At 38.0% G+C, this 16,000-nt stretch overlaps 1 protein-coding gene across 6 annotated transcripts in view; it reads right to left on the minus strand.

Annotated features, from left to right (window-relative positions):
• Nucleotides 1-16,000, minus strand: part of ITSN1 (intersectin 1) — a 219,645-nt gene that overhangs the window by 148,406 nt on the left and 55,239 nt on the right. For all 6 annotated transcript variants that reach the window (XM_078076859.1, XM_078076839.1, XM_078076849.1 and 3 more), the window contains 3 exons: nucleotides 5,044-5,103; nucleotides 2,605-2,697; nucleotides 1,159-1,222 (listed from right to left, as the gene is read on the minus strand). In XM_078076859.1, the coding sequence (XP_077932985.1) occupies nucleotides 1,159-1,222; nucleotides 2,605-2,697; nucleotides 5,044-5,071 (185 nt within the window). In that variant the 5' untranslated portion in view covers nucleotides 5,072-5,103. The remainder of the gene's footprint in view (nucleotides 1-1,158; nucleotides 1,223-2,604; nucleotides 2,698-5,043; nucleotides 5,104-16,000) is intronic.

A 16,000-nucleotide genomic window follows, 5' to 3' on the forward strand; every position in this document is an offset into this window, starting at 1 on the left:
AGGGACTATGTCAATCTTTATTAATTTCCATTAAATTGTTAAGAAAGGTCATTCATTTCGGAGGACAAGCAATTAGCTGGACAATTTAGTTATGGGGACTACCCAGTCCCTGATGATGACAGCAGGCACCGTTTTGGGTTTTGTTTTGAGGGCCTATTGGCCTATTACATGCTGGGCCCCACACTAAGTCATTTATATACAGTTTTTTACACAGTCCTTTATATACGGCCAATTTTTTCAACAAACTTGTCAGGAAAATACATCTGCCCATTTTCTAGATTAAAAAACAGAGGTTAGAGAGGATGAATACATGTTCAAATCATAAAGACCGAATGTAGTGCAGCTGGGATTCAAACACAGGTGTGTGACCACAAATCCTGTCCTCCTTCTACTACACAGCGAGCCGCCCGCACAACACTAATAAACCCTGGAAATGAAGTATTAATTGCAAGAAACGCACGGTGCGAGGAAAATGTGACTTCTTGGCAAGAGACCTCAGCGTGGCATGACCGAAGTCATAAACCTAAAATCCAAAATATTTGCCACTCTTTTTTATTGTCCCTTTCTCTCCTGTAGGTTCAAAAGACTGAATGCTTATTTGTGATCAAGGAATCAAGTTAATCAAGAAATTCAACATTATTTATTATGCATTTGCCTTATACAACACTATAATAAATACAAGTTAATTTCACTATTCTGCTGGCTGTTTCACTACTAGCCCTCAAATATTTTCCTTACCTTGTGGTCAAAGATACAGAACCACTGCATTATAGAGCAAGAAATGTGGGACATTCAGATGAGTATGGGTGATGTAGATGAAGCTAAAATAAACTAATGAGAAAATATCAAAATTTAGATTTCTCCACTGGAAATTCAGGTTTTTGACAGTGTTACCCTACAAATGTCACCACTTTTTCTTTTTTTCTTTAATGTTCCACATTGAAAGCAACCTTGACTGCTGGTGTGAAGTACAATCATATACCAGAACACTGTGATTCATTTTGAAACATTGAAAGATACTTTTCACAAGTATTCTCTGGTAAGAAGTAGTAGAGTATTTCAGACTAGAGATTTATGTTCACCTTCAAGATCTTAAGAAATCATATTACTGGAATATTTTATTTTACCTCCTTCTGCTTATGTGAAGTTCCAACTTACCATATCTGTGCTAAAACAGGCTGAGGTAACCCAGATTGAAAAAAAAAGTTTCTAGCTTGATCACCTGTAAATTAAATAGAAAAAGTTTCAGAAAAGAAACAGCTGACAGATATAGTCTTACAGCAAAATTGCAAAAATAAGAGGCTAGTAATTCTGCAAATACAGACTTAAATATACGATAAGAGCCAAATGGTAAGTAAGCAACAGTAAAATGAATCCATCAGATTCACTGACGAATTCACTGACTTTAGAACACTTTAAAAATTCAAAAAAAGGGCCTATCAAGTGCAGGGGTAGACTGTCCACTTTAATTAACCTGCTATTAAGTAACATGGGAACAGCTATACATATGACAAAGCACATCTATAGGAATCCTCAAGAAACTGATGACCCACACTTCTACTTTTTTAAGTTCTCTGCAACTCTTAATATCTACACTTCAAATTGTCAGTGCTTCTGCTATATTTATGGGGTAAAAGTAACAATGTTTACAAGATTCACAGCAACAATTAAGAATTGGGTGCCTGGGTGGCTCAGTTGGTTAGGCATCTGCCCTCGGCTCAGGTCATGATCCTAGGGTCCTGGGATCCAGTTCCGCGTCAGGCTCCCTGCTTAGCAGGGAGCCTGCTTCTCCCTCTCCCACTCCCCCTGCTTGTGCTCTCTCTCTCTCTCTGTCAAAATAAATTTAAAAAATCTTTAAAAAAAAAAATTAAGAATTAATAATGTAAAGAGAACTGTGATACACACACACACAAACAAGTCCCCGGGAAATCTAGATCCCATTTTTCCTAAAGCTATCTCCTGAAGGATAACCCAACAGAAAAGATAATAGAAAAGGCAGGGGCACCTGGGGGCCTCAGTCAGTTCAGCAACCGACTCTTGCTTTCAGCTGGAGTCACGATCTCGGGGTCCTGGGATCAGCCCTCACGTCAGGCTCCGTGCTCAGCACAGAGTCTATTTGTCCCACTCCCTCCTCCTGTCCCCCGTCCCTCCCTCATGCGCATGCTCTCTCTCTCTCTCTCAAATGAATAAATAAATAAATAAATCTTAAAAAAGAAAAGAAAATGCAAAGTACAAAAGGAACAATAATTCTGTTGTTTTAAGTATTCAGAATCTGTTCATTTATTCATATTTCCCAAACCAGTTCAAGATCAGAATTAAACAAGCATTTTAGCTCAAGGACCATAGTCCATCGCTTTACTACTTAAAGAATATGGTCCACTGACCTTTACCAACTCCCATAAGTGTTATGCCCACAACAAGTGGCTTGACATCCATAAAGGGATGCAAACAGGTTTGAATGCAGTACAGGAAAAGCAACTGAAAAAATACAGGCCCAGATGTCCACCTGGGTCATATGTGCCCACCTTAGCTTTGCAAAATGGATTTTCCACAGATATATGCACCACTGATAAGTAAAAATATAAAAATACTGATTCCAATTACCAGTAATAAATCCAGATATCGGCTTTAAACTATGGAACTGTTGATCATGCTTCGCTCTTTCTTCTACAGTTATGGCCCAGATATCCAGGCTGCCTATAAACCAAAGAAAAGAAAAATTATTCAATGCAAAAAGAGTAACAAAGTGCTCACATGCACTATCTCCCTAGTACTTCCAGATTCTTTCAATATGTTATCAATTATTTGATTAATTAACATCTGTTTGTCCTTGGAAGTTATGCATATAAGTTAGAAAATTAAAAGTAAAACAGGCCAAAATAAGAAAGATACTGGCACAAATTCTTTTTTTAGAAAAACTTATCCCGTAATCTTGTAGCTAGCAGGACTATATAGAGACATAAGTTAACAGCCATTTATTTACATAAACTCAAGCAACAATCCAATTTAAAACTACATTCTCAGGTGTTTTAAATGTCACAGGAGAGGGCGCCTGGGTGGCTCAGTCGTTAAGCGTCTGCCTTCGGCTCAGGTCATATCCCAGGGTCTTGGGATCGAGGCCCACATCAGGCTCCCTGCTCAGCGGGAAGCCTGCTTCTCCCTCTCCCACTCTGCCTGCTTGTGTTCCCTCTCTCACTGTCTCTCTCTGTCAAATAAATAAAAATAAATAAATCTTTAAATGTCACAGGAGAAAGTCAGGAATGAAGCAGAGTTTCACAATTCGTATCGCAAGTGATTCCATGAAAATCTTTTTGGAGTGACAAAAATATTGAAATACTGGATTGTAGTGGTGATTACTCAACTCTGTAAAGTTACTAAAAGTCACTGAATTGTACAGTTAAAACTGGTGAATTTTATGGTATGTAAACTATACCTCAATAAAGATGTGTTTAAAAATGGGTATCCTGGAAAAAGATAAAGGCAAACTGAAGAGAATGGGATTTGGGTTCTCCTTCAGTTTCAGCTCTAAGACTGACCAGATGCCCCTTCACTTCTGAGATCTTCCTCGCTTTCGTCCTAGGTCTCTTCAGTGTCATCCAAAATAATTTTAGATTACATAGATGAAAGACCTTCAAAAGTTCAGATACTCTCCAAAAAGGTGGGAACAGGCAATATGTATGTTTCATACAAAATACGAATGTGACCGGCACAAAAGCAAAATGTCTGAATGTCGTGCTTCCCCTCTCCATGTTGTCCAGTCGGACAGTGACAGGAAGAGTGAGATCCAGTCAGTCGCTGGAAACATAGTTCCTGGCTGCCTCCTACATGCCAGTCACTGTGTGAGACATCGGAGACACCATAGTGACCGAAGAAAGAGATGACCCCTTCTCAGAGGCCTCATAATCCTGCAACTTCTACTGCCCTGTTGAAATCCGTCCCCAGAATTATAAACCAAAGCAACAGCAAAAACACAACAGAACACAAACCTGCTCAGTAACTAAGAAGAGGGACAAAAATAAAACAATAATGCTAATGGTGGTGAAAAGTTTGCAGGGCTCTGTGCTGGAATTCCACAGGGACTTTGACAGATGTGATCAGAGGGGTAGTGATTTGTGCCTCACTCTCCTCATGACTGGATCAGACAGTTGCCAAAAGGCAGCCATAATAATGGCGTCCTCTCTTTAAACAAAACAAAACAAAACAAAAACCTGGCCAGTAAGCAAAACTAGTATTTTAACACTTTCATCATAATATTAGGAAAAATTACCTGAAAAAAACCATTTTATGCAGATTCATATGTTTTAAGCAGATAAAGTAAAACAAATGTCCTGCTTCCAATTCAGGCTTTGGGAAAAGTACAGAATAAATGACTCAGTCACTTTAACAAATACAATGTGAAGAGAAAACAGTGAAAGGCACAGGAGACACATGAACTGAGAGCAATGTCTGGACCCTGAATTGAACCGACAAACCATAACAAAAAAAAGGTCTGAAGACTGTCAGGGAAATTCTAACACTGACTTGATAGTTGAGGATATTAAGGAATGACTGTGAATTTTATAGGTATGATAATGGTATCATAGTTATGTCTTTAAGAGTGTTCACATCTTTCAGAAACACACGCTAAAATATTTGTGGGTGAAATGAAATGATGCCTGGGAGTTGCTTCCAAGGAATCCAGATGAAACAATATTAAAAATAGGGTTCAGAGGGGCGCCTGGCTGGCTCAGTCAGTTAAGCGTCTGCCTTGGGCTCAGATCATGATCCAGGGGGTCCTGGGATGGAGCCCTGAGTCAGGCTCCTTGCTCAGCAGGGAGTCTGCTTCTCTCTCTGCCCCTCCCTCCTGCTCTGCTCTCTCTCAAATAAATAAATAAAATCTTTAAAAAAAAAAAAAAAAAAGGATCTCAGGGCACCTGGCTGGCTCAGTCGGTAGAGCATGTGACTCTTGATCTCAGGGTCACTGGGCATGGAGCCTACTTTAAAGAAAAGAAAAAAGAAAAAGGTCTCGAATACATTAAAAAAGGAAAATCTTTGAAAACTTACCTCCAAAAGGTGTTAGAAACTGAGCCATGGTTCTGTCACTTTTACCTTGCTAATCGACGCCTGTAATTAAAATACAAGATTTAAGTTTCTGAAAACTTCATTTCCTATATACATATAAACACACTAACACGCTGTCTTTAGTGATCAGAAACTGAGAGCAGTACCAGCGCTCGGGAACAGCACTACAAATCAAAGTTACAACCAAGGGGTTCATTCATTCATTGTCTGCAGTGTCCTAGCGCCAGGTACAATGACAGGCACTGGGGAACGCTGACACAAGACTCTCCGGAAACAAGAGGCTTTCAGTCTGGTGAGTGACACTATTAGCTCAGGACAGCCTGTTACATCACGACTGTTCTGTTTGTTACTCTTTAAATATATGCTTTTCTTCGCCATCTACATATACCAGCCCATCTGCTTGGTGGTTTTAACAGCGGCTTCTTTTAATGAGCACATAGTACACGCTGCACACTGTTGTAGGTACTTTATAGCTCTTACCCCTTCATCGTCACAGCCCTATGATACAGGTGAGACACACAGGTATTTCCATCCTCTTACTACAGAAGAGGAAAACGAGAATCAGAGAGATGAAGTGATTGGAGCAATACCACACATCTGGTGGCAGGGCTGGATTTGAGCAGGGCCAGCAAACCCCACAGCCTGGGTTCTACCCACGAAAAACATTGCCAATTTTGCGAAAGGTTGTAACCATGTATACTGTATTAATGTCCAGAATACCAAACACAAACCCAACGCTCCAAAATCCAATCATGAACAGCCGATGTGAAACCAACCCTGTCTTCTTCCCCAACAAAAATAATCCATAATGAGTATCATCCTTATGCTTACCAACATGGCAGATGCATATAGTTAAAAACGAGTACTAAATATTCATACATTAAACAATTTAGATACGTTCAGATTTTTAAAATGATAGTCCCCTGCCCTAATACTCTTCAATTTTATATTCCAATCTGTCCGTGGATTTTTTTCCCCCAACTATCATATTTTTAAACTTCCAAAAGCTCTTTCTTGTTCTCAACTCTTTATTCCTACTGCCCTGTCTTTTCTTTTAATGGACACAACGTCTTTTACTCTCCTGATTTTTTTTACTGGGGGAAGGGGGTGAGAAGGGAGTATTTTGCTCTTTCATTTTCTTCTGTCTCTCATTTGATTTCTTTTTTGTTTGTTGGCTGATTGTTTGTTTTGGGTCTCTCTCACTTTTGAGGCTTTCCTCAGATATCTGGTGACCCCTGGCTGCTTCTTCATATTTAAGAGTAAGGCACTAAAAAAATGGGCATGGGTGCCAGGTCTGTTGACAGATGGGCTTCTGCATACAATGGTCAGATGTGCCCAGTCACATTTCAGTAAGAGAACTCCAAACGTCAGTATGCAGAGGTCTCTTTGCTGAAGTCGTTCGGTTTTACCAGACAGAAGTGTACAGGAGGGTGTTGGCTTTGGGGGAGGAACGGAAAAGAAAGGAAGACGTGAAGGGGCCTACACTTCCAAACATATGCTAACACATATGCCCTTTATCTTCAGCCCCAAGCTTCACCCTTCTGGTCAGCAGCCTCTCTGGTTCTAGGAAAAAAAGGACTGAAGACGTCACCTGTCTGCTGGGGATGCAGGACAAGACATCCCAAAAGATCTGGATACAGATTTTTAAAGAACTTCCATTTCAGCTGCAGAACTGACCTCTGTCTTAGGCAGCCACCAAACACTCTGAAGCCTGTCAAGACATTCCTGGGGCCAGCTGACTTGTCCTCCATCTTTATCCGCCCTCTGTAGGCACTAGGTTGCACCTTTCTCTGAACTCAGTTACCATTCTGTTCACTCTCTGGTTCTAGAAAATTCTTAAAAGCTTTTGCTCACTGTCTTATCCATTGTTATCTTTCTCCCTGTGAGTTAACATCTGCTATGCTTCTGGTGTGACCACTGCAGACTTTATGGAAGAAGAAGAGAAAACACATGTGGTCAAGCAGCCATATTTAAGTGTCGGGGGGGGGGGTGTTCTGGCTCCAGTTCTGAAGCAGGCTCCTTCTTCCTGCCAGTTCTCTTTAGAAACTATGACTGCTATTCTCTTCTTCCACTATTTCTCACTCAATACACTGTGTAGGGAAGCTTGATAATTTTCCAAAAAAAATTTTTTTAAGATTTTATTTATTTGAGAGAGAGAAGGAAAGAGAGTGGGAGGAGGAATAGAGGAAGAGGGACAAGCAGACAGCCCACTGAGCAGGGAGTCTGACGCGGGGCTCAATCCCAGGACCCTGAGATCATGACCTGAGCCAAAATCAAGAGTCAGACGCTCAGGGCGCCTGGGTGGCTCAGTCAGTTAAGCGGCTGCCTTCGGCTCAGGTTATGATCCTGGAGTCCTGGGATTGAGTCCCGCATCGGGCTCCCTGCTCAGCAGAGTCTGCTTCTCCCTCTGACCCTCCCCCATCTTGTGCTCTCTCTCACTTTCTCTCTCTCAAATAAATGAATAAAATCTTTAAAAAAAAAAAAAGAGTCAGATGCTCAACTGACTGAGCCACCCAGGCGCCCCGATAATTTTCCAGAAAATTTTAATGTGTTTCATCTCACTTAATCTTCATAATGCTCTTTAAACTGACAGATCATACCTGTTTTTTGTTGAGCTTTACAAAAGCAGTAAGCTCTTATTTTTAAAACCATAGTAAGGCAATTATTTCATATATATATATAACATGAGAAAAACATTCTGTTCTGTTCTACTTCCCTTCTTTACTATTTATTGCAAAATAAAGAAAAGTAATTGATTTGTCGATCTTCTTGGTACCCAGCCACTTTACCACATTTTCTTATTGGTGCTAAGTCTCTCAGATGAGTCTTTCCGGTTTTCTAGATCTACATCCTCTGGGAATAAAGAATTTAAGCTTACATTATGTGCCCAAACCAATAAAGCGAAGCTATATAATAGCCGGGACAGCAGGAACTTTTATATTGCCCTTGACTGTCATGCTGATGGTTTTGGTATTTCATAACCCATGAAATAGGTTATGAATAGTTATATTTGCTGTTTTGTTTTGGTAAATAGCTTTTACCACATTTAGGCAGTTTCCTATTATTCTTATTTGACTTAAAATTTTCATTTAGAAATGGCTGCTAAATCTGTTCAGAGGTTTTTTTTTTTTTTTGAGTATTTAATAAGATGACCATGTATTTCTTTCTTAAGTAGCATACTAAATTATAGTGATAGATTTCCTAATACAAATTATCCTGGAATTTATGTAATAAACCCAACTCAGATATGCATGCTACTCTTTTACTACATAACTAGGTCCAATTTGCTCATATTTTCTTCAGAATTTTTGCTTAAGAAAATGTTATGCATAATTCTATGCAACAGAGAATCGAGAGAAAATAGATGTATTTCTACCTTACTATAAATTTCCACAATGATCTTTTAAAAAGGTATATAATACACTTAACAGACCAAGAAATAAATGGAAATGTAAAAATTTAACAGTAAAAAGATCCCAAGAAAAAATAATTTTAGGGGTGTGTTTGAAGGAACAAATAATTCCTTTTACTAAAACCATTCCACAGAGAAAGATCAAATATTCCTCAATTCGGGTTATGAAATTAGCATCATCAATACTAAACCATAATAACGAAAGCACAGACTATTGTCACTTTTCTGTAGATATAGTAATTATATACCTCACTTTAAATATTTTACAGCTATTTTGAGAGAGTCACAGTCTGGCAAAGTAGAACAACTCCTATGGTCCAAAGTATATTGTAACATCATCAGCAGCTCCTTGCAAAACATTTACAAGTATTAGCTGTTCACCATCCTTCCTAGAATTCAGGAAATAATTCCCCACCCTCTGTGAACCTCTTCTGCAAAAGCGTTCACCTATTACAAGCAACGTTAGACAAAATTTGTCTCCTGACCCTTCTAACCTCCCTCTCTGCTTCCCCTTCATCTCACATCCATTAGTGACAAGGGAATGCACTGCAACCCCAACCTGTGCCCTACACTTAAAAACTAATGCCCTTCTGTCTCTTTCTTCCCCTGTTCCTTAATTGTCACTGGTCTCAGCTGGATATTGGTAAGGAATGGACCTAATAAAAACTAAGCCGCTTTGAGGTATGAAGAAGATGTACCTTCCAGATTTATTTACTAACACAAAAGTCCAAATGCTGGTTTAAGGATAAGATTGAAATAGTCCCACATACATTTCTTTTAACCACAGGGCCTTCAAATGCCATTCACAAATAGGTTCTTCTCAGTTCCTAGGGAACCCCAGACACAGGTAGTAACACATAGATGAAGCAAATGGACCAAACTTTGCAATCCCACCTGCTTTTCAGTTCTATGCTACATAGACAAACCATGGTGATAACATCTTGGTTCAAGGTATTTTGTTCCTACTTTTATATATATTGGTTGTATGTATTACTATAATTTGAAAAAATAAAATAATTTATAAAAAAAATATACCACATATCCAAGATTTCTAAATGTCAAAAACCAGAGTTCTAGTTTGGCTAAAATAGTATCTGCCCACTACAGGCCCTCTGTCCCACTTAAAACTAAAAACTGGGCAAAAACTTTAAAAAGCAACTCCCTGAGGACAGTAAAAAGAAAAGTAGACAGATTTTAGAAGAGAGTCAAAAGCTCCCCCCATTTTTGTTCACTCTTCCCTAGCAGCTCTGCCCAAGGGTGGGCCCAGACATGGAGTTACACAGTGAGGCAGAGGAGCAAACAGTAACTAACTCTGATCTCAGAAACCCAGTCTCTGGCCAAAGGAAGTAATAAAAATGGCCGCTATGGGCAGGAGAATGTAAGGATCACGTGATTCTATAAATGAACTCCCACAAGACTCAGGTTCACACCTGAGCTGCAGGACAAAACAAAAGTAGCACAGCAAAAGTCTTGAAAACTGATCTAACAATGGAACCTCTGTGTGCACACAGCACACAGAACTTGTAGTTTGAACCTAATCAGGATGAAGACCTGCTTAAACAAACACCGGCATTGCACAGGGGATTAATACAGTGCACAGAACCTAACATGAAATTCACAATATCCAGGATGTAATCCAAAATTACTCGACATACAAAGAACTAGGAAAATCTCACAAATTCTCAAAGAAAGGAAAGCCCATAATCAACAGATCCCAAATCCTAGACGATACAAACACTGAAATTATCACAAAGACTTTTTAGAACAGCTATTATCCCTATGTTCCATGAAGCAAAGGTAAACACAAATGAAATGACTGAAAATACACAAGGTCTCAGCAGAGAAGAAAAAAACCAGTTTAAAAAGAATGAAATGGAAATTTTAGAGAGAAACTTAGACCTTCAAGAATGAAGGAAGAGGAACAGAAATGGTAAATAGCTGGGTAAATATAAAATTATATTTTTCCTATAAATCTCCTTAAGGTATGTAGACTGTTGAGGCAAATATTGTAATACTGTCCAGGAGGGCTTTCAATGTATATAAATGTAATATTTATGACAACTTTAATAGAAAAGTCTGTGTGGTAAGAGTAAGGGACTTACGTGGTTGCAAGCCTTCTGCATTTTATCTGAAGTAGTATAATATTACCTGTAAGCAGACTATGAAAGTTAGATAAATACATTTAATCCCCGGAATGACTACTTAGAAAAATAAAAATAAAAAACAAAGGAGAATAGCCATAAAGTCAATAGATAAGTGAAAACAGAATGTTAAAAACTACTCACTTTTTTTAAAAGGCAGGAAAAGAGAAGAATAAAAAACACAGAGGGCAACAAAACAAACAATAAAATGGCAGATCTAATTCTAACATACCAATAATTACATTAAATTTTAAGGGTCTAAATACTAAAGAAGATAACAGCTGAGGGGAAAAAAGCAATGTAAACAAATAGAAGGAAGGAAATAATAAAAGATATGAGCAGATATAAAAGAAATTTTTTAAAAGACAGACAATAGAGAAAATTAATGAAACCAAAATCTGGTTCCTTGGGGAAAAAAAAAAATGACAAACCCTTTCTGAGACTGATTAAAAGAGACAGAGAACACAAATCAGCTCAGAATTACCTCTAATCCTAAACATATTAAAATGGTAAGAAATACTAAAAACAACTTTATGCCCACAAATTTGACAATGTGGATGAACAAATTTCTTGGAAAATAAAATTTACTAAAATTGATTCAACGAAAAATAGAGTATCCATATATTCCTATGATTAAAGGAACTGATTTTATTAATAGAACCCTTCCCAAAAAAGAAAACTGCATTCTCAGATGGTTTAACTGGTGAATTCTATCAAACATTCAAGGACACTATGCAAATTTTTTCAAATAACAGAGGGATCAGTGCCCAACTCATGTTTTGAAGCCAGAATAATGCTGATAACTGACAGATATTAGCCCCCCAAAATTATAAGACCCGAAGGAATATAGATGCCAAAATCCTTCAGAAGATATTAAAAATTTAATCTTAATAATATACAAAAAGGGTAATAAAATATGACCAAGTAGGGTTTATCCCAGAAGGGATATCTATCATATCCCTTTTGATATGATAGATTATCATATCAAAAGAATAAAGAAAGAAACCCCAATATGATCATTTCAATAAATGTGGGGAAAAAAGTTTTTGACAAAAACTCAAACCCAATAATGATAAAAACTCACAGATAATTAGGATTAGTAGGAAACTTCCTCAGATACAGGGCATCTATGAAAACCTACAGCTAACATCATAGTTAATGGTTTAAGACTGAATTTCTCCCCATGAGATAGGAAGAAAGCAGAGAAATATGCTCTTACCACTCCCATTCAACACTGTTCTAGAGGTTCTGGCCACTGAAATAAGGTAAGAAAAACAGCAAAATAGTAGCTAAAAGATTAGAAAAGAACAAAACCCTCCCTACTTACAGAAAAACCCAAGGAATCTACTAAATATAGTAAGTAAATTTACCAAATTCTGATTTTGCAAAGCGATGTAGCAAAATTGCAAGATAAAAGGTTAATAACATATTAAAAATCAACTGAATTCTCATATACTGGAAACAAATAATTGGAAAGTGAAATTAGACAAACAATTCCATTTACAGTAGTGCCAAAAAAATGTAAAAGTCCTAGGTATTAATTTAACAAAGGCATCCAGGGGGGCGCCTGGGTGGCTCAGTCGGTTAAGCGTCTGCCTTCAGCTCAGGTCATGATCCCAGATTCCTGGGATTGAGTCCCGCATTGGGCTCCTTTCTCAGCAAAGAGCCTGCTTCTCCCTCTGCCTGCTGCTCCCCCTGATTGTGCTCTCTCTCTCTAATAAATAAAAAAAAAAATCTTAAAAAAAAAAAAGACATCCAGGGGTGCCTGCCTGGCTCAGTCTGTAAAGTTTGCAACTCTTGATCTCAGGATCCTGAGTTCAAGCCCCACGTTGGGCACAGAGCTTACTTAAAAAACAAAAAAAACCAAAAGACATCCAAGGCCTCTAACACTGAACACTATAAAATACTCGGGGGGAAATTAAAGAAGACCTACATAAATGGAGAGATATACTAAGTTCATGGATTAGAAAATTCAATATTCTTAAAATTGCAATTCTCTCCAAATGGATCTGTATATTCAATGCAATTCTAATCAAAACTGCAGCAGGCTTTTTAGTAGAAACTAAATAAGCTCATATTAAATTTACATGGAAATGCAAAGGACCTAGAATAACCAGAGCAGTTTTTAAAAAGAACAAAATTGGAGGACTTACCCTACCTGATTTCAAGATTTACTATGAAGCAACAGTAATCAAGACCTTTGGAACTGGTGTAAAGGGAGACATACCAGATCAATGGAGCAGAAAACAAGAGTTCAGAAATAGACTTATACATGCTTGGTGAATTCATTTTTAGTAAAGTAACAAAGGCAAATCACTGGAGGGAAAAAAGGGCTTTTCGACAAACAGAAGTGGATCAACTGAATACCCATGTGGAAAAAAAGAAAAAAAACATTGATCCTAACTTCGTATCATACACAAAAATTAACTCAAAATGGGTCAAAATTTTAAAATTTAAATTTGAACTAATTTAAAACCATATAGTTTAACATTAAAATTCTAAAAGATGGGAGAATACCTTCATGACCCTGGGCTAGACAATAATTTCTTAGGACACAAATAAGCATGATTTATTTATCAAAAGGGGGGGGGGTTGGGTTTCATCAAAATGAAAAGTTAGCTCTTCAAAAGTCCCATTACAGGGCGCCTGGGTGGCTCAGTTGGTTAAGCGACTGCCTTTGGCTCAGGTCATGATCCCGGAGTCCTGGGATCGAGTCCCACATCGGGCTCCCCCTTCTCTGTGGGGAGCCTGCTTCTCCCTCTGCCTCTGCCTGCCACTCCCCCTGCTTGTGCTCGTTCTCTCTCTCTCTCTGTCAAATAAATAAATAAAATCTTAAAAAAAAAAAAAAGTCCCATTACAAAGACGAAAAGGAAAGCTATAAAGCAGGAAAAAAACATCTGCAACACAATCATCAGACAAAGAAACTATATTCAGAATATATAAGGAACTCTTACAACTTAAAAATAATAAGACATATTTGCCTAATGTTCACCATAGCCTGCTTATCCTGAATTGCAATTTTGCTATTCCCAAATAGGCACTTTTTTCAACTTTAAAAAAAAAAAAAAGTCAGACAACTCAGTGAGGAAATGGTCAAAAGATATGAACAGACACTTCACAAATTAACTTATAGAAATGGCCAATAAACACATGGAAAGATGCTCAACATTATGAGCCATTAGGGAAATTAAATTGCAATGATATGCCTCCGTATTTCCACTGGGATGGCAAACATGAAAAAGACTGACCATACCAAGTCCTAGCAAGGATTCTCATGTACTGCCCACAGGAATGTAAGATGCTACAACTGCACAGAAAAAAATGTACTTTTCTTAGAAACTTGTACAGCAGTGCCTGGGTGGCTCAGTTGGTTAAATGTCCGACTCTCTTTTTTTTAAAGGTTTTATTTATTTATTTGACAGAGAGAGACACAGCGAGAGAGGGAACACAAGCAGGAGGAGTGGGAGAGGGAGAAGCAGGCTCCCCGCTGAGCAGGAAGCCCGATGCGGGGCTCGATCCCAGGACCCTGGGGTCATGAGCTGAGCCGAAGGCAGACGCTTAACGACTGAGCCACCCAGGCGCCCCTAAATGTCTGACTCTTGATCTCAGCTCGGGTCTTGATCTCAGGGCCATAAGTTCAAGCCCGGTGTTGGGCTCCACGCTGCGTGTGGAGCCTACTTAAGAAAGAAAGAAAAAGTTGTACAGATCCCATTGGATCTGGCCACTCTTAAGTATTTAGCTAAAAGAAATGAAAATTTATGTCCACACAAATATTTCCTTTTTTTTTTTTTTTTTAAGATTTTATTTATTTGACAGAGAGAGATACAGCGAGAGAGGGAACACAAGCAGGGGGAGTGGGAGAGGGAGAAGCAGGCTTCCCACCTAGCAGGGAGCCCGATGCGGGACTCGATCCCAGGACCCTGGGACCATGACCTGAGCTGAAGGCAGACGCTTAACGACTAAGCCACCCAGGCACCCCCACACAAATATTTCTATACAAGCATTCATATCAGCATGATTTTTAAGAGCCAGAACTAGAAACCCAAAAGTCAATCAACAGATGAATGAATAAGCAGTGACATATCTGTTATACTACTTAGAAATAAAAAGGAACCAACTGGTGCTACAAGCCCTAACATGCATGAACGTCAAATTTTTATGCTATGCAAAAAAAGCCAGGGGGTATATATATACTGTATGACTCCATTTTTGTAAAAATTCTAGAAAATATAAACTAATCTATAGTGACAGAAAACCAACCAGTACTTGCCAGGAAACAGGAGTAGAAGAAGGGACAGATTACAAAGGTGCAAAGAGGCACAAGGAAACTTTGGGGAAAGGTGATGGTTTCACAGGTACATGCGTATATCAAAACTGACCAAACAGCACACTTTAAACATATGAAGTTTAGTGCAGTTCAATTATATCGCGATGAAGTTGAAAAAACTCATAAGCCACACGTACAATAAAAGTAAAGAGTTTTGCAATCCTAGCAGTTCAATACAAATCAGAATATCTACGCTGGACTATCATGTGAGAAAAGTACTTATGTCCAATAACTCCCAACGAGTATTTTATAATTAAAACAACAACAAAAAGGCAACTTTAAGCCCAATTTAAAAACTTAATTGAAGAGACAGAACAAATGATGAACAATAAGGCTTTTGAGCAAGAATGTTTAATCTAATTAAGTGGCAGGTCTAAGATTGTGATTCTGAATCCTTAATAACATTATTAGTAAGGGTGACAGAGAAAATTTATTTTTAAAAAGTTTTTTTTTTTTTTAACAGAAGTGCGGTTGGATGGGGTATAGTCTATGTTGAATGAAACCAAAATGCCTTATTAGAAAATAGAAAATACTCATCTTAATTTCACTATGTCTAGTGTATTTTGGAATGAATGCCCTTTACTAAATACACAAAGACTAGTGAGTTTTCCAAATACCTTTATGACTAAGTAATAAATGCACGTAACAGCTATATTCTGATTTTCAGTTTCACTGAAGTGGGGATAAAAGCCTAGGAAGTACAGAATAAAAACCAGGTATTCTTAAAAATGCCACCAATTAAAAGCTGTTCCATCTCTGTAAACACAGATCAAATTCTGCATATATCCTAATGCCGATTAAGTGAAAAAATATGAACATCAAAGTATCCTTAAGTATATAAACAAAATTTGAATACAATGTAAGAGTAGATATGAAGCCTCACAGAATCAGCATTTGGTTTGTGTGAGAAAGATATACATACCCCTAGAGGCGAATTATAAAGGCTTTTCAGAAAAAAATTAAAACTGCATTCACTGCCATAACTATAAAAATAAACTAAAATATATAGTTAAAACACAAATTTAGAGTAACGTGAGAGATGTAAACTTCAGCCCCTCC

The sequence above is a fragment of the Halichoerus grypus genome, chromosome 1, assembly GCF_964656455.1.
Source record: "Halichoerus grypus chromosome 1, mHalGry1.hap1.1, whole genome shotgun sequence".
Taxonomy (NCBI): Eukaryota; Metazoa; Chordata; class Mammalia; order Carnivora; family Phocidae; genus Halichoerus; species Halichoerus grypus.